At 41.5% G+C, this 19,621-nt stretch overlaps 1 protein-coding gene across 1 annotated transcript in view; it reads right to left on the minus strand.

Moving 5' to 3' along the window:
• The window catches only part of CNTNAP4 (contactin associated protein family member 4), a 580,041-nt gene that overhangs the window by 265,119 nt on the left and 295,301 nt on the right, over window positions 1-19,621 (minus strand). Inside the window, exon 5 of the mRNA XM_075599587.1 lies at window positions 3,258-3,461. Coding sequence (XP_075455702.1) covers window positions 3,258-3,461 — 204 coding nt within the window. The remainder of the gene's footprint in view (window positions 1-3,257; window positions 3,462-19,621) is intronic.

Genomic DNA, 19,621 nt, shown 5'->3' on the forward strand with positions numbered 1-19,621 from the left:
TGTGGCTCATTGTGATGAAGGGGGTACTAGTGTCAGGCCCAATAGGATAAGAACTTATAACCTCTTCTGTTCATTGCTCTACTGCTTATCCCTGTGGTGAATCATACTTGTGGAAACTCTCCTTTCTTCCTTTAAGGCAGACCACTTCCAGGTGTGAGCAGTAGAGCTCTAAAGTATGCTGTGACAGTGAAGCTATCCAGCATCTGAGATAGTTCAATGCTAGAGCTACAGCCCTAAATATCACACATTGTGGTTTCTGATCCTGTTAGGCCTGACACTAGTACCCCGTCCATCACAAGGGGCCATAGGTTTCTCAGTATAAGTCTTATGGAAATCTTTTAGGAGTTGTGGGGTGTGAGTCATTTAAATATATATTACATACAGTATCTCTCAGATATTTACAGTGTGCTCCTCTTTGAGCACAGGTGTCTCTCCATATGTTATTTGGGGGGAGTTTTAAGGGGATAGCGCAACTCCAGCTGACTACAGCTATGCCTGTATAGTGTAGCTTATGTATGTGCATGCGTGGCCGTTTGACCTTTTCAACAATTGGAGAAAAATACCGGCGCGACAATGACATCATGATTTGGAGCCCATAAAGAACGGAACTGTTCATAAGCTAATTCACCACCTTGGGAAGAAGCCCATAAGGGAGAAACGTGTTGTGGTGCTTATCTGATACTGACGCTGATCGCTGGTCACTGTTGGACTTCATTAACATCGGTTGGGACTTTGGTGACATGTGGTGATTCACCCCGCCGGGGGTAACCCTATCCAGGACACTTTTCTTCACCACTCATTGCCTTCTCTAGGACTTTCAGGAGCTGAGTATACCCTTTTACTCTGGTTTTCACTTATGCTTTAGCAGCCTATACCAGTCATTGTACTGGCTTCTAGTGCTTCGCTATCTGAATGACCAGTTCTCTGTGCATTATTGTACCATGGGAATTTGTTTGGGTCACTGAATGATCATTCCTTCTCCCTTTCCCCTTTCTCATGCGGGCAACATTTGCAGCTTAGAGTTGAATAGGGGTCTGTTTCAGTGATGTTATATACTGTAGCGCTGATGGTTATTCTAACACAAACCAGTGGCAATCGAAGGACCCAGGTACATGCTGGGTACATGCTGGGTACATGCTGGGTACATGCTGGGTGTAGTTTAGGCAAGTTTAAGGCATTTCTGCATTGACTAATGGCATATCAGATTAACAGTGGGGGTCCCTGGCAGTCCCATTCAAACTGAATTGGACTGCCAGGGATCCCTGCTGTGTTAATCCTATGGGTCATTAGTCAATGCAGAAATGCCTTAAACTTGCCTTAAACTATCCAGGTTACACCCAGCATGTACCCAGCATGTAACCGGGCTACTGTAGTTTAAGGCAAGCTTTAGAATATTCGTTGTCTCGTCTGTATGTGATTAGGCATGTTTGATGTTATGATTGTGTTCATCTGTGCATAGTGGTGAAATAATAAGTGCAATTAGCGCACGTGCAAACAAAATACAGTGATGTACAAAATAAAACCTGTGATACAGAGTTCGATGAAGGTAGTCCTTTAGCTGCCTGGAAGGTTAATCTGGTATCTCTCAACCAGATGAGAAGTCTGTGAAAAGGAACCTCCTATGGCGCTGAGGAGTGAATGGAAGTGAAATCTTGTGCAAAAGTTCTTGTCTTGTGCTATTAACCTCAGGAAAAGAAGACAAAAAAGCGAAAAAACACTACAATAGTGCATTACCCAGGGACATAGTATGGTATATATAATGAGAGCATTTATTCTAAAAAACATTTAATATAAAACAATTATTATAAAACAATTAATCAAACAGATATGATAGCATATAAAACTTCCAAGCGCTTGTGCTTGAGGAAGATGAGCTGCTCCGCCGTGGTAAACTTGAAATCCTACTCACCGGACATGAGTAGGACATGCGCAATGGTTAAATGGTCTTTAACATCAGAAGACACCTCTCGTCGTGGGGTGAAACTCCTATTGATGGGTTTCTTCGTCAGTTTCGAAACGCGTTGGAAGGTTTTTTGGCCTCTCAGGGACACCGAAGCAGTGCTATCCAGGTGGTGACGTCAGCGGTGGAGCCGATCGACCGGACTCTGTTGGCAAGGAGACTACGAGCATTGAAGGCGATCCTCCCGCATCAACAGGCTGTTTCACCCCACGGCGAGTGGTGTCTTCTGATGTTAAAGACCATTTAACCATTGCGCATGTCCTACTCATGTCCGGTGAGTAGGATTTCAATTTTACCATGGCGGAGCAGCTCATCTTCCTCCAGCACAAGCGCTTGAAAGTTTTATATGCTATCATATCTGTTTGATTAATTGTTTTATAATAATTGTTTTATATTAATTGTTTTTTTAGAATAAATGCTCTCATAATATATACCATACTATGTCCCTGGGTAATGCACTATTGTAGTGTTTTTTTCGCTTTTTTGTCTTCTTTTCCTGAGGTTAATAGCACAAGACAAGAACTTTTCACAAGATTTCACTTCCATTCACTCCTCAACGCCATAGGACGTTCATCTGTGCATGTTGATTTTTATCCTGGTGGGTTTTTCACTTGTGTGCACACTGTTTTGAGTAAGGGGTTTGCCATTTCTTCTTCTTGTGATGACCGGCCGGTTATTAATCCCTATAGGTACAGTACTTTTGTCCCATGGTGGTTTTATAGATTAATGGTTTTTTTTTTGGTATTCTCCTCTCTGTTTCTGTGTATCATTTGCTAGTCCACCCTTTATTTGTCCTTTATTTTTTTAGTCCAGCAGTCAGGGTTTCAGTCAGTTATCTTGTTTATAATTTTTCATATGCTCATTATTTTTTGAGTGTTTTTTATTTCATTGATCTAATAAATTATTTTTATTTTGGATTACATGTCTGAGTGCTTTCAATGAGCCTTTTTCTTTTTGTGTTTGCATATATATATACAGTGTTCGACAAACCTATACATTTGCTCGCCCCGGGCGAGTAGATTTAACCCCCGGGCGAGTAAATATTGGCCCAAGCAGCACACGTTTGGTACTAGGTGGCGAGTAGATTTTTTTGTGTGGCGAGTAGATTTTTTGGTGATTTGTCAACCACTATATATATATATATATATGAAAAGTGCATGCATTACTGAAATTAAACTTTCCTTCGCATTTGATGTTGCATTTCATATACACTATTTAAAATATATTGCTTTAAAATGTGATTATTGCATATGTATTTTCAAGACAGTAAAGTAATTATGATTCCTATAAAGTTTACCTTGTTGGATAATCAAGCAAAGTCTCCCTTTTATAAGTTCTAGAGTGATACGATGTCCATGTTGGCCCTCCCCATGAAGTAGAATACCATCACTTTGCATTGTCATAAATTTAAGAGAAATCACATCTTTCCTGGTGCTCATTGATTTTTGCTGGAACCGATATAGAATATAACTTTTTCCATCAAAATTAGCCACATCAGATCCTAAAGAGAGAGAGAAAAAAGGAATAGTTACAAATTATCTTATTTTTTCCGTGTTAAAAAAAAATAATGATACATGTTAATAGATTGTGGCAAACACTTGTGCTTATGTACTTAGGAAATAGAGCTGTGCGAACTGGCCCACATTAATTTTTCCTATGTTTTGCTTTAACTTCGAAAAAAAAATTACTTTAAAATGTAACCAAGAAAGAATATATTCTGATTTTTGGGTTGCTGAAGGGAGAGAATACATGGATTTAAATATGTAATATATTAATTATTTAAATTACAAAAGGTAATTTGTCAGTGGAGCAAGTTGTGAGTGGACTACCTATAAGATCGGTCCTCAAGGACCCCTGGTTTTAAACTTGTTTATTAATGACCTTGAGGTTGGCATAGAGAGCAAAGTCTCCATCTTTGCTGATGATACTAAATGGTGTACGGCATGGGTGCGCAAACTGGGGAATGCACCCCACAAGGTGGGCGGAAGATTTTTCAGTGGGGGGGTGCAGCGCTTGCAGAGGCCCCGCACTCTTCCCCAAGACATTTAAATTAAACGCTGGGGGATCGCGTGAGGCCTCTGCAACTTCCCTTGCCTTATCTTTGGCGATGCATCACCATGGCAATATGACGTCACATGACCCTGCAATGTCATTTGATGCCGAAGACAAGGTAAGGAGGGGTGATAGCAGGGGAGGAGATCAGGCAGGGGAGCGCAGGGGAAAACTTTGCACACCTCTGCTGTAAGGTATGGTATAATCTGTAAAATCAAGTGCAGGATGAAATTTTTCTCCAGAAGGACTTTGGATAGACTGGAAACTTGGACAGGTAAATGGCAGGTGAGGTTTAATACAGATAAATGTAAGGTTATGCATTCGGGAAACAAGAATAAACACACAACTTACAAATTAAATGGGGACAAATTAGGAGAATCCTTGATGGAGAAGGATTTAGGAGTGCTTGTAGACAGCAGACTTAACAATAGTGGCCAATATCATGTAGTAGCTGCAAAGGTCAAAAAGATCTTATCTTGCATTAAATGGGGAATGAATGGAAGAGAAGAGAGCATAATTATGCCCCTCTATAAAGTAGCTGGTGATGGTAGGTGCACGCTATCAGATTTGACATTTGTCAGCTAATTTTCCTTGGCACGCATCAACTTCCTTTGTTTGGCACGCAGTGCACAGTCACTTTATCCCATCTGAGAGAACTCCTTCCTGTTACCCCTTGATGTAGAAGTCCAAGCTCTTTGCACTTATCACACTTACCACTGAGACATATAGCAGAGGTCCAAAAGTAGAAATTATAGAATTTGCAGCATCGTTACCCCAAAGGAACTAATAACCAAATAAACTCTTCCAGTAAAATTATAGTGTAATTATTTACTACTAATGTATACCTAACAATTGATTAATACAAAAATACACTTCAGTTTTTAATAAATTAATGTTAGCAATACACAGACAATACATACATAAACACACAAAACATGGAAAGGGTATATAAATATACTGTAGGTATATGCACTGATACAATCAATGTTATCACACTACACTATATATTTATTTTAACATGCATTCACAGAACACTCATCTCATGCAGAAACAGACTTGCACACATTACTCATACATACACCAATAATATTCACTTAAACGTTATTAATTTAAAATAATACTTCTCCAATATTATATTTATTTAAACAAACAGTATGCAAAAAATGTGAAGCAAACTTAACTTAAAAAAATTAAATCATGGAGACTTCCGGTATAGCACCAGACAGAACAGCAGCAGCAGCAGAAGACTGAGCTCAGTGAAGGCTCTGCCAGATCGCAGCCAAAAAGGCAATAATCTGAACACACACAAAAAAAGGCACCAGAGGAGTAGGGAAAGCTGGAGGAGAGACTCCTTAGAATTTTAAAGTCAGATTACCCCCCCCACAAAAAATAAATAAAGGGGGGTCTGTTTTGGTGAAAGCAGAGTGCTGAGCTCTGCAGAAACCCAGCTACATGTAGTAACCACCGAAAACAGCACTAAACTGAACAAAAAGTGACAGGAAAGGAGAAGAAAGGGTCCCAAGTGAGCTGGATGGAAATATATTTCTCAAAAAATCCAAGATGCCTCCAAAGCAGCAGCAACGTCCTGAGAAGGCAGAGAAGAAAAGGGGAAATGCAGAAAATCAGCAGGATGTCTATGACCCACAGGAGAGTGAGGGACACAGGGAGCAGAGAGAGCATGGTGAGGTGGCCAGAGATGTGGGGAGGGAAATCATGCCAACTCCGACTAAAAGCTTTGAAAAGCTGCAGAGGATCTTAAGGGGAACTTACCTCCCAGAGCACCAGAATAGGGGAGGCTAAAAATAGAGTGAGTGACCTGGAGGAAAACTCTGCAGCACTACAACTAGAAACGCAGACTTTAAAAAGAAGAATCAGTCCCTAGAGGAAAAAATGGATGATCTGGAAAATAGATCACAGAGAAATAATGTGCGCATTATTGGGATCCCTGGGTCTGTGAAACCAATACAATTAATGGAATTTTGCTCCAAATGGATACCAGAGACACTGGGAATTACTCATGGTGGAGCCCAGGTCAAGATGGAGAGGGCCCACAGACTAGGTCAGATAAGACCAGGGCAAGAAAACAGGCCCAGGGCAGTAAGGGCAAGAGTCCAAAATTTTGCAGAAAAAGCGAACCTGCTACGGGCATATAAAAGTGCTGGCAGCCTAATATTTGAGGGACATAGGATCCTGTTATTCCAAGACTATTCAGCAGTGGTGTCAGATAAAGGGAGGGAATTCAGCAAGGTGTGCAGAGCTTTCTTTAAGGGCAACAAGAAATTTACACTAAGCTACCCTGCCACACTGAGTCTTCACGGAGCCAGGAACAAGAGGGTTCAACACGGCAGAGGAAGCAGAAAAGTTTTTACAGAGACACGAAGCAAAGGCACAGGATAAAGGCTCAGGGGGCGAATCAATGAGCAATGGAAGAAATGGCAAGAGCCCCAAAAGGAGTGAGGCCAGCAAGACAGCAAGAGAACAAAACGATGCAGAGGATTAGAGCGCTAGGACTTTAAAGGACTAAAAGTACTTCTTGGGGTATCTTGAGATAAAAGATTGAGGGAGGGAAAAAGTTTGTGGAGTAGAGGGGACTAGAAGAATTGCCTTGTTAATAGTTATTGGGAAAGGCCGACGTTCAAGGCCAAGCTAGGTGCGTTAAGTAACTACAGTAAGTAGTGATGCTAATACAAACAGCAGTTAAATATGTTTATATAAGGATGCAGTAAGGGGTATAACAGGTTAATAAGGCCTAACAAGTTATTAGAAAAGCCAAAAGCTTATTAGTCAGGCATACATTGGAGGATATATATTATATGGCGGAGCAGGTGGAGTGAAGTATCACAATAGGATGGGAAGCCGGATGTGATGTTTACGTATGTTAATGTTTTTTCTTTCTATGTGTGTGTTATGTGATAGTATTGTCGGATGTGTTTCAGTTAATGGAATTAAGGTCATCAGCAGCAAAAGTAATACATGGACTGCATGTATGGTGCACTGTAGACAATAGAGTGAGATACCCACAACGGCAGCAGGAGAACCACAAGTATATAATAACAAACACACAGTAAAATATACATGAAAATAGTCACTTGGAACGTAAAGGGCATACATTCTCCAATAAAAAGAAACAAAATTCTTAGATACCTGAAAAAATTAAGGACAGATATTGCACTAGTTCAGGAAACCCACTTGAATGAAGACGAAAGTAAAAAAAACTTAAACGGGACTGGGTGGGAGAATGTATTTATTCCCAAGCAGTGGGAAAGAAGGGAGGTGTAGCAATTCTAACTAATAAAGCACTGCCCCTGGAAATAATAACTTCCTCTGGGGACACAATGGGGAGACTGATGCAATGCAGAGCAAAAATACACAAAACAGAATTAAACATGTATAATCTATATGGCCCCAATGAGAATAACCAGAGCTTTTTCCAGAGCATGGTGGAAAAAATATTGAAAGACAAAAGTAACAATACTATAGTGGGCAGAGATTTTAATGAAGCTCAAGATCCATTGTTAGACAAATCAGGGCGAAATATACATCAGAGGGGACTTAATCCAGGACAGAAGAGTATTAAAACTTTGCTGGAAGCGCTAGGGGTGACTGACTGCTGGAGGTTACTAAATCCCAAAGAGAGGGAGTACTCCTTTTTCTCCCATCCTCATAATACCTCTTCAAGAATCGATTATTTTTTAATAAGTGACCATCTAATCCCGAATCTGGGTATTGCTTCCATTGAAAACATCTTGATTTTTGTCCATGTTCCAGTATGGATAGGGCTAAATATTGGGCAGAAAGAGCACAAAGATACAGTAGGATATGGAGGTTCCCTTCACACTTACAGTGGCGGCCGCCTTTAGCCTACTGCGGCCGTTTCAGCGTGAATTTTAAAACCGCGGGCAGATGCAGTGTTTGATGCGGCATGTTCCGGCATTTAAAGCCGCGGCCGCGTGCATTGTACAGTATTAGCGCGGTGCTTATTTAATTGTAGGTACACAAGCAAGCTATTTACACAAGGTATTTAATTGTAGGTTTAATTAGAGGTACACAAGCAAGCTACTGTAACATTATGGGCGGCGTGCGTGCAACTTTATGGGCGGCGTGCTGTATACAAACTTTCACTGATAACTTCAGTCCTATTGGCGCTGTCTCGGCATGAATGCAGCATGAACGCGGTGAAGTGTGTGGCATTCGAAAAAAAATACCCAAACAAACCGGAGATGTTGGAGAATAAAAGGGGCCGTGACAGTATATCACAATGACGAGTTTAAAGCTTTCCTACTAAACAAATGGCACCAATTCAAGGACAATAACAATGCACCCAAAAAGAAGGAAAATGTTATTGGGAAACTGCAAAGGTTGTGCTAAGGGGAGATATAAAGGCCTTTTCAAATTAAAAAAAAGGAAGGAAATAGACACGGAATTCAGGAAGCTAGTGATGAGCTAAGCGACGCATACGGGAGCTTTAAACTAAAACCATCTTTAGCCACAAAAGAGGAATATTTGTTTAAAAAAAAGGACATATGCGAGATATGGTTGCAGAGAAATGAAGTAAAAAAAATGCAATATAGAGACTTTAATCTATATAGACATGGGAATAAAGCTGCTAAACTAATGGGGAATTTAGTCAGGAACTACACCTCATCTAAACAGAAAGCTATACAGAAAGCTAATGAGGAAATCTCAACTGAACCCAAAGAAATATCTTTAGCATTTCAAGAATACTATCAAAAATTATATGGAAAGAGTGAGGAAAACGCAGAGGTAATAGAGGATTTCATGGGAAAATTACAATTACCTAAATTAACAAGGGAAGATCAACAAAGATTAAACGGACCAATTTCCTTAGAAGAAATATCAGAATCGATTAAAAAAATTAATAATGTCAAAGTACCGCTAAAAGAGGGGGGGCGTGTCCGGCAGCAAAGCTAAGCAGCAGCACAACCATAGAGCTCCGCACAGGACTGCGGGGAATCGGCCCATAAATCAACACACACCTCAATAAAAAACAACAAAAAGTTGCTGCACGGGTAGAGGAGGACCCTCCCCGTGTTTTGTGCAGCCCTGTAGTGCTGAACCGGGCAAGCAGCGAGCGCAGGCACATGGGCAAAACACGGAGCTCCAGAGTCTCCCCAGAGACTGTAACCTACATGGCCACCGGGTGCGATGAAGGAGCCCCGAGCCGGCGATTGATAACCTGAGACATGGCTCTGCGAGGGAGGTAGGAGGGGAAGCGGCGGGGAAGCGGCGAGCGGGAGACACGAATAAACCTCTGCGGAGGGCGGGCAGTCGCCGAATCACAACTGTAGCGGCGGCGGAGCACGGAGCGGTGGCCATTTTGACTCTGCGGTGCCGCCTTCAGATGTGTCCCCCTCCCCCAACATACAAATCGACTTTGAGCTGCCCCTGTCGAGAGTGAGGGTACCTGAGGGTGACCTCCCCAGCTAGATAACGAAGCAGGCAGCCAGCAGGAACTCAAAAGAGCTCAAAAGTATCCCCAACACCCAAGATGTCCACCAGAGGCCTGTGACTGGGGAGAGAGGGGGCAGGAGTGAGGCAGAGGTGGTCAGATTGAGTGATCAGGGGTAAAACCCAAAGAGGTTTGGAGGAGACCTATTAGACAACAGAAAGGGTTAGAGCTGAAGAGCCCTCCTGTATAAAAACAGCGGTGAACACCAGGGGAGCGGAGAAGCATTCCAAGATATTTCCGAGGATACAGCACCCACACACAGTAAAATAGATAAAGAGATGAAAATACTGCCATGAAACATGCAGCACTAGACAGAATGATACCTTGAAGTCCTGTCTCGTCACAAACACCTGAACATAGCAATGAAATAATAAGCACCCCGCCACACACAAAAACATACAGAAGCTGGGAAAGAGGTGGAGAGCACAAGAGCGAACAAAGTAAATTTAAAAAGGGGGAAGAGGAGAGAAAGAGATCCCAACATAACAGCAGAATGGCCCCCCGAAAAATTCACAAAAACCAGAGGCATCAACTTTTTTCAGCAAAAGACCAACGAACCCGAATACACCTAGAAAAGAGGCAGGGGATCCACCAAGAGACCAAGTGGAGACAGAATCGGACTCAGTCGGAGAAAGAGTCAACTTTTAACAGGAATAGGAGAGCTTGGGTTTAATAAATTAAACATACATTCCATGAGGAACTTCAAGGAGCCATGAATGGGCTTAGATCTGACATCTCAGCGGTGGAAGAGAGAACTAAAAGTCTGGAAGAAACGATGGAAAACGTCACAGAAATCCAGATAGACAAGTTGCTCAAGGAACAAATAATGGAGCTGCAAGAAGCAAGGGAAGACACGGAGAACAGATCCAGACGAAATAATATTAGAATAAGGAATGTCCCGGAGACAATAAGACCAAGAGATATTAAACCATATCTACAGAGACTGTTCCAGAGTATACTGTCTGATGCTACCAAAGAAAGGCTGGAAATGGACAGAGTGCATAGGGCACTAAGACCCAGAGACTACGAGGGAAGAGGCCCCCAGAGACATCATAACCAGACTACACTATTTCTAAATGAAGAAAGAAATACTTCACGACCCGAAATTTAGATACAATCTCTTTCGAAGAAACGGACATCCAGATCTTTGCGGATATTGCCCCTGTAACACTAGCGAAAAGAAGAGGCCTGAAAGATATCACGGGCCTACTTAGAAGCCAAGGAGTCCGATACCGGTGGGACTTCCCCTTCAGCCTCCAAGCCACATAGAACGATAAGCAGGCCATGATGAGAAGACCGGGCGAAGGCCTAGCATTTACCAAATCTTTTGGGATAGAAGTTACCCCAGAAATAACAGCAAAGCTGCAACAGAGACAACCCTTTGCGAGGAGAGAGGCATGGAACAGGACCAAGGCAAAGTCAGGTCAAACAAAGGAGAGAGACCAAGACTCAAAGATCCCAGGAGCCGAGACTGACCCAGAGTCTTGAAGGAGAAACTCCTCCAGGGAAGTAAAGACCCGAGGAAGAGTTAAATTGAATACCTGGGGTGAACTAAAAGTTCTTCTTCTGGTTCCAGGATCATGGAGCCGATGATTGTAAAGACTAGGAGAACAATAAGTCGTTTTCAGACTATATGTAAACAATGTAGAATGTGGCAACTTCCCATTTCTGTATACACTTAGTAAAAGTTAAGACATAGAATAGCTAGGGCAGGTTTGTATCGTAATAAAAAAAAGTTTGTAAGTTTGTAAGTAATAAAAGTTTGTATCGTAATAGAGGTTCAGTTAAAAATTAAACCAAAGTTTAAATTTACAATATGTGTTACTCGCCTCGGTCGAGGTTTTTTTTTTTTTTCCTTCTCTCTTTCTCTCTCCACCAGGAACCCAGGCACCATCTGAGATTTTTCAGTGGATAAGCAGGCCGGGACTGAAAAGACGAGAAGGTGGGTCGGACGAGCTTTGGACCACAGGTATCATGACAAGCCCCCACTACATTCCCCGACTCTACACACCACAATTTCCCCAAAGGTAGAGTCAAAGGCCCAGGATGTATATGGGCTTCATCCCCACACACGTTAAACTACGTACACCCTACTCCCCTAATCTCCACCTAAGTTTTATCCTTTTTTTTTCAACCACTCCCAACCGTATCCATTACACCTATGATAGACCAGATCCAAAGTTAGAAATAAAAAAACGAGTAACACACAAGGCAAAGAAAATCCGGTTAAATGGCTAGTAAGTTAAAAATAATATCCCTAAATGTTAAAGGGTTAAACTCACCAGAGAAAGGAAAACTAATGTTTCAAGACTTTAAGAACAACTAGGGCGACATATACATCATACAGGAAACCCAACTAAACAGAGAGGATACAGCACGGCTTAGAGATAAGATGTTCCCCCAGACATACCACTCGCCGGCACAACGCAAAAAAGCGGAAGTGGCGATTCTTTTTAGAGCAACGACACCTTCTCGCTAGATAAGATACAGAGGGACAAGACAGGAAGGATTATTATTAATTCAGGTAAACTGGGTACGATAGATATCACCATAGCTAACCTATACGTGCCCAATGAGGACCAGGAATCCTTTATAGAAAAGTCCTTCCACACTATTATGCAATATAAGAAAGGACGGGTAATAATCGGGGGAGACTTAAACATGGTATTCGATGCCACAAAGGACAAGGTGAAACCCTGCCATAAAGACCATAATCTAAAGCCCAAGAGAGATAGGAGACTGGGAAAAATTGTAGCCCAAAACGCTCTGATAGACACATGGAGGATGATGAATCCTTCCTCTAGGAGCTATTCATTTTACTCAGCCCCACATGACCAATATACAAGAATAGACTACATATTAATATCTAGAGGCCTCGCAGACAGTATACTCAGTGCAGAAATGGAAAATATCACGTGGTCGGACCACGCCCCTGTAGTGCTAAAATTAAAAGATATAAAACAAGGCCCCCCAGGGGGGAGATGGCTGTTAAATGATCTATTATTATGGATACCCGAAACTAGAGATCTTATAGGAGAAGCTTTCCGAGACTATTTCTCTCAAAACAACAGCGGCCAGGTCAGCGAGTCCACCCTATGGGCGGCCCATAAGGCTACTCTGAGGGGCAAAGTTATCAGTGTAGCAATGCACAGGAAGAAAGAGAAGAATAAGAAACTAGAGAAACTGAATGACAGCCTGAAAAAAATTGAGGAAGAGTACCAATAGTCACCATCAAATGATATTAGAAAGAGAATAGATAGGAACAGGAGGGAAATCAAAAATATACTACTAGAGGACACAGAAAAAGCAATGAGATGGACGAACCAGCTCTATTATGAAAGAGGGAACAAAGGAGATAAATACCTAGCGGTGAAATTAAGGAACAAAATGTCTAGTCTAATAAAATCGGCCCACAATTTTGTCTTCTGACTGGTCTTGGTTTTACCTGTGTATATGTAACAATCTGTTCATATACATTTCAGTAGTGATTTCATAATGTATGGTAATATAAAAAATATTTTAACAACATGTACATATAATTACAAACACCTATTAGGCTATGTCATGTGCGCATTCGTGACTAATTACATGTGCCCAATCAGCTGCACACATCCGTTATAGCATATATGTTTACCAACTCAATGTTATGTTACGCATGTCTTGCATAAACATTTATGGCATGTAGTTAGCATTTCTTTTAACACTTGGAGGAAATTACTGTGAGGGAATCGGTAAGTACCATAGTCCCACTTTGTGGTGACTATGATAATGGGCCTGAAAAAGGGGTAAGTGACCACGAAACGTCATGTTTCCCCTGCGTCTCATCGCAATCACTTCCTTCCCTGTTAGGGATTTCTTTATCATATCCCTCACTTTTTAGTAATGTCACTTTTCCCTCTTCCCTCACCATCCCTCACCCTTCTGTTAATTGTATGTGATGAAAGTTTTTAGGCACATTTACAATTAATGTTCTCCACTTTTACTCATTCATATATATCAGCATTTAAAGTATCATTGATTGTTTAGTATTCATTATGAGTGCGGGGAACACTTTTTATGTTCTATATGTACTTAAGAGAGATTAGAGGTCTCTTCATTGTTCCCCAGCACCCACAACTTACCTATGTCAAATATAGTTAATACATTAGATAGTGCGGCCTATACAACATACTTTCTAGATTGTAATAGAATAATTGTTAAAACATTCTTACATGCTAATGATCCATAGAGTTGTTCATAGGAATCCATGACACTTTCAACAAGAATGTCATTTTCGCGAGGGGTAAAGCGGGGGTTTCTTAGGCCCTCCGTCCGCGCCTGGCTTGTTGATGGCCCCTCATCACTTCCATCCTCCTCCGCATCACTGTTCGTATGGTGGACAGTGTCCCTCTCTCCCTGTCCAGTACTCCCGCTACCCTCACCCACCTGCACTCCCCCACCTGGAGTATCATCACGGGACATACCTGCCCTGCCAGGATGGCCCGTATCTGTACGTCTCACTCCTCTCCCACGCTCCCCCATTCCCCCCCTCCCACCAGCCACCGCACTTCCTCCACTCCCACGCTCCACCACTCCACCAGCCACCGCACCTCCTCCACTCCCATGCTCCACCACTCCACCAGCCACCGCACCACTCACACGTCCACTCCCACATCCACTCATCCTCTCTATTTCAGTCACTCACAAAAAACAAATCTAAACCAAAATGACACACTAACAATACAAAAATGTAGAGAAACAAAATATAATAACACAAGACAACTCACTCAATAATCGCCAACAAATCACCAACTACTACTACTACTACTAACTCCACTCTATCTCTCCTCACAACAACACCCACACTGGCTGAGCAAAATGGCCGCTTTATATAGGGTATCCCTCCAAAATAGTTGTGCCAAAGTGTGATTGCTATTGTTTTCATGTGATTGCCTACATTGATCACGTCAGCATTTCAGCATTTAACCACTACACTACCATGTCCCAACAAAAATATATATGACACACACACACACACAGTGATTGACAACGATATTATATTGAATGGATTCACTCCTTCCATGGTGTCTCCCACAGATACCCCAGGAAACTAAGGGGACATACAGGAACTTCAGGGGACCATAATTGCCTTAGCGTGGAGATGAGCAAATTATAAAAAAAAAATGGTAACGTTTGCTTTTATAATACTATCAATGAGCATGGGGTCTTCGGAACTGAACCGCATTGGTTTCAGCCTCGGGGACCCCCTACTTCAGAAAATACAGGCCCGTAATGGGATGCCAGTATCCCCTGCAGAATGTAAATTTCCCGGTCACGTGACGCGGAAGCTTTAAAATTACAAAACCGGCAGCCCATAATGGGGCCTGTACCTCCTGAAGTAGGGGGCCCCCGGATCTGAAACCAATGCGGTTCAGGTCCGGAGACCCCCTGCTCATGTACACTATTATTAAAATGTATTTATTTAGTGTATGATCGCCTGTAATAGCCTTGCATGGAGATGCCAAATCTCCATGCAAATGTTACATGCGGCTTATTTTTTCTGTCCGCTAGCGAACGTGAAGTTTAAGAATGCTAGCAGGGGGGAAAAAGCAACACGTACGCTGTGGCTGTTTTGAGCACGTACGTTAAAAAATTGACTCAAGGCCTTAGTGAATCGCGTCTCCGGCCTCACTTTTTAACGGACGTGATTTTTTTTTAACATCCGGACACAAAAGCATTTAGCTTAGTGCATAGCCCCCTATGTTGTCTCAATACAGCCCACACGAGACGTTCTCAGACCCCTGACAACTTTTGAGAACTTATACCTGGCAGGAGAATACCATAAGGGCACTATAACACAACTGTATAAAACCCTGACCACACAAAAAGAGGAGCAGCCAAGTAAAAACACTGTTGATTGGGAAAACCTAGAGAGGGAGGAGTGGTTGGAGATATATGAGAGATCAGCAAAAGCATCTAGATGTGCGGCAGTGCGGGAAATTAGATGGTATATGGTACTATACTCCAGCCAGACTTCACTCGTTTTTTCCGACCACTTCCCCTCAATGCTGGAGGCAATGCGGCCAGATAGGGTCGTTTAAGCATATTTGGTGGACCTGTCCTAAGATTGTACAATTTTGGGGAAAAATTAAAAAGTTAATAAGGAAAATAACGGGACTAAACTGTCCTTGGAATATGGAGACAGTATTAATCTTGAAACCAATGGAGGACTTAGAGTGGAACACAGACAGACTAATGGTTCATATTTTCTCATCAGCTAAAGCAGTAATAGCTAGAAATTGGAAACAGACTGACCCGCCGACAATTACGGAAGTAAAATATAAACTAAATTATATTATGGTAATCGAAAAACTTACCAGTTTAATTCAGGATAGATACAAAACTTTCCTGAATATCTGGGGGCCATGGATGATTTACTGGGAAACAAATGTTTAACAAATCTCTAACAATCTTTCCTCCAATGCTATTTTATAAAACTGCAATGTGAACCACACCGAAAAGTAAATACAAGTGTAACAAAGTATAATTGAAAATGAAGCAAAGATGGAAATGTATCCCCCCCACCCACCTCCTATTTTTCTTTTGTACCCTCTCCCGCTCACCCCAAAAATAACTTATGTAAAAAAAAACCAATAAAATACAAGTTCAAATAAAAAAAAAATGGCAAAGCCTCATTGCCCGATGGGTTGGGGCTGAATTCTATACAATCTTAAGTGCGGAAATAGGTCTACCACTTAAGGAAGCGTTCAAAGATATATTAAAAACTAAAGAATACTTAGAAACGGGCAAGATTGCTTTCATAAGGATTCTTCACAAGGAAGGGAAAACCCACAAAATCCATAATCATATAGACCAATTTCATTATTAAATAAAGATGTCAAGATCCTCTTAAAATTTTTAGCAGAGAGGCTAGCATCAATTCTACCATAATTGATCCATTCAGATCAATCTGGATTTGTAAAGGGGAGAAATCCGGTAAAGAATATTAGAAAAGTTACAGCTGCCGTAAACTGGACCAAATCTATTATAAAAAATAACATAAATAATATTATAATATCAATAAATGCCAAAAAGGCTTTTGATAAAGTAAGCTGGAAGTATCTGTTCCAGGTACTGCAAAAAGTGGGGATTGAGGGAACTTTCCTTAGGATAATGCAATCAATGTACAGTATGCAGATCCAATAGGTAAAATAATGGCAGCAGGGTTACTGTCTGCCTAGTTTAAATTATACAGAGGTACCAGACAGGTGTGCCCACTGTCACCTTTGCTCTTTAATTTAGCTATTGAGCCTTTGACCGAATATCTGAGACATGTAGAACGTTTCAAGGGAATCAACATAGGGAAGTATGAGGCTAAATTAGCTCTATTTACGGACCATCTGCTGCTCCTAGTGTCAAATCGGGATGAGGCGTTGCCCAACATATTTAAAGCTATTGGGGAATTTGTTAAATTCTTAGGGTTCAAATTTAATGTTACAAAAACAGAAATATTAATCCTCACAAATAAGAATGATGTAAAATGGGATGAGAAGTTACCCTTTAAAAGGACAAGGAAATCTATCAAATATCTAGGTATTAATATTGCAACGGACCAGGGAAAACTATATGTAGACATTTTAAGAGTATTTTTTAGAAGGTTATAAAGGAACTGGAAGGGTGGCAGAACCACCCTCTGAACCTGTCAGGGAGATGCCAACTAATAAAAATGGTCAGCTTTGCTAGAATTCTCTACCCCTTACAAATGTTACCATTACTAATAAAACACACAGATACCAAAGAATTAAATAGAGCATTTAGTAGGTTCATTTGTAGTGGAGGGCGACCCAGAATAGCATTAAAAAAAACTACAACTATGCAGAGAATCGGGAGGATTAAATGTCCCCGATATCAGAAAGTACAATTTACAATTTACAAACCACTGCTGAAATCCGCTGTGTAGGAAGAAACGCGTAGGGTCACGTGGTACTAGCAAGCTACGGTGGTCAAGGGAAGTGCCCAGCAGTGCAGACGCCAGAAAGGAAGAGAGGAAGTTCACTGAGTTGCTCTCAGACGACAAGAACGTTTACAGACCAGGAACAACAAGCTGCAATCTCGGGTTGCCGGAGGGACCTAGACACGGTGACACCAGCAGCAGGGAGGTCTTACAAGGATATACTCCACGACGGAGCTTACTGATGGCGGTCTGGCGATCTGTGGTGCATGAGCTTGCTCATACAATGCTTTTTATCTTGTGGCATATTGTGAGTTTGCAATTGTCTTAGTTCATGTTATTAAAACCTTGTACTCAGATTTTACACTAGGATCGGGCACTTTGTTCTCTTTTCGTTTTTTTAATAGGTACTTTTTGGGAGTTTGTTGAACCCAAGGAAGAAGCTGCCAGGATCCACATACATCTATATCAAGGTTTATAGTAGAAAAAATGGAGAGTGAACTCCAATGTTCCAATGCTGCAATCATATAAAACGCAAAAAAGAAAAATGCAATCACTGTCCAGGAGTAACTAGGAATGTCTTTAGGCAGGTGTGAGATAATAAGTATAAAGAAATAAAGTCAAGATGGCTATGAAGGTATGGGCACACCAGTCGGGGGTTAATATGCAAATGTGAACCAAGGATACAAAGCAGTGAGACCGCAGCCACATCAACTATTGATCAATAATAGTCCCAATAATGCTAACCTGACCCGACTGGTAATCCTGCCACCTATTCAGCCGTGTATTGCAATGAAGCAAAAAATCCCCTCCAACCTGTATGAGGCAGGGGAATCCCAGCTGCAGAGGAATCACAGAACCTGGGTGCTCCTTTGCTGATCTGCCGATGGACACCGCAACTCATCTGCTGCCTGGCGTGTATGCCAAACCCTCAGCTCACCGATGTTGATGACGTAGGGGCTGCGTCTCCGAAGGCCACGGCCGCGCTGTACTGGGGTCCCACGGGTGGTGCGATCAAGCCCATAGATGACACTGGGGCTCCATACCTCGAGGCAACCAGCCAAGCTGTGACTCAGGCAGATGACGTGTAGGCCGTGTCACAGGGTTCGCCGGCTGTATTGCACTGGGGTCCCCGGGTAGAGCGCTCCGACCCTCCGATCACACTGGGTCTGCCTCCAGAAGGAAACGGCCGTGCCGGGACCTAGGGTACTGCATGCAGGGTGTTGCTGTAGCGCAGATTAGCTGGATACCGCCTCCGTTCAGTGTTGATAGTAAACACCTGTAGCCTCAGAGACTGCTGTGTGCTCCATACCAAAAAGGTAACACGAGGTAGGAAAGGCGGATGGTCACTACTCCTAGTAACACTACAAGCTAGTAAAATAAAATTACTTTATTAAGAAAAAAAGGTAGGACATCATAGTAGAACCACTCTAACGCGTTTCATCCCTAGCATGGGACTTTATCAAAGAGAATATGGTTCAGTACACAGACACAACTTATATACATGTGAGCCACATCTGATTGGTCAAAACCAAATTGGACACAGCAGATAGTAATAAACACATGAAATGAAAAACATATTAACACTGGCATGTCTGTGGTACAGCGAGAAACTTCATAACATATGATGAACTATATAATCTACTAACCAAAAAGGGGGGAAGGAAAGAAAAATAAAAATAAAGATTATATATAAAGATTAAAAACAACGACCATATTATAATGTCAAATACCCAAATGTTGGAAATTCTAAATAAAGAAAAAAGGAAAAGACTATCATGGAAGGAAAGAAGAATAAGAAAATAATCATGGGAGATAAATATCAACTATGCATAATTGGTACCATTAGGTATTAATGCAATTGTACAGGTAAGTATAGATGATACAGTAATACAAATAGGTATTATTCTTAATAAAATACATTTCATAACTTATTCAAGTTGTTCTGTTATTATTTCCTGAAATAGCAATAAGTAGCAGAAGGTATTATACCAATGTCTGTAAATTGATATAGACATAATACAGTGTTTTATAGTATTATTCATACCTCTATAAAAAATGTTTCAATTCCCAATCGGAATTCATTCCGGAGGGATAGAGAGTATTAAGAGTATAAATCCAATACATTTCTTTCTGATTTAATGTATTCTCCCTGTTACCGCCCCTAGGGTGACGGGGTATATGTTCAATGGCTGTAAAGGAGAAATTG

Source organism: Ascaphus truei, chromosome 1, assembly GCF_040206685.1.
Source record: "Ascaphus truei isolate aAscTru1 chromosome 1, aAscTru1.hap1, whole genome shotgun sequence".
Classification (NCBI taxonomy): domain Eukaryota; kingdom Metazoa; phylum Chordata; class Amphibia; order Anura; family Ascaphidae; genus Ascaphus; species Ascaphus truei.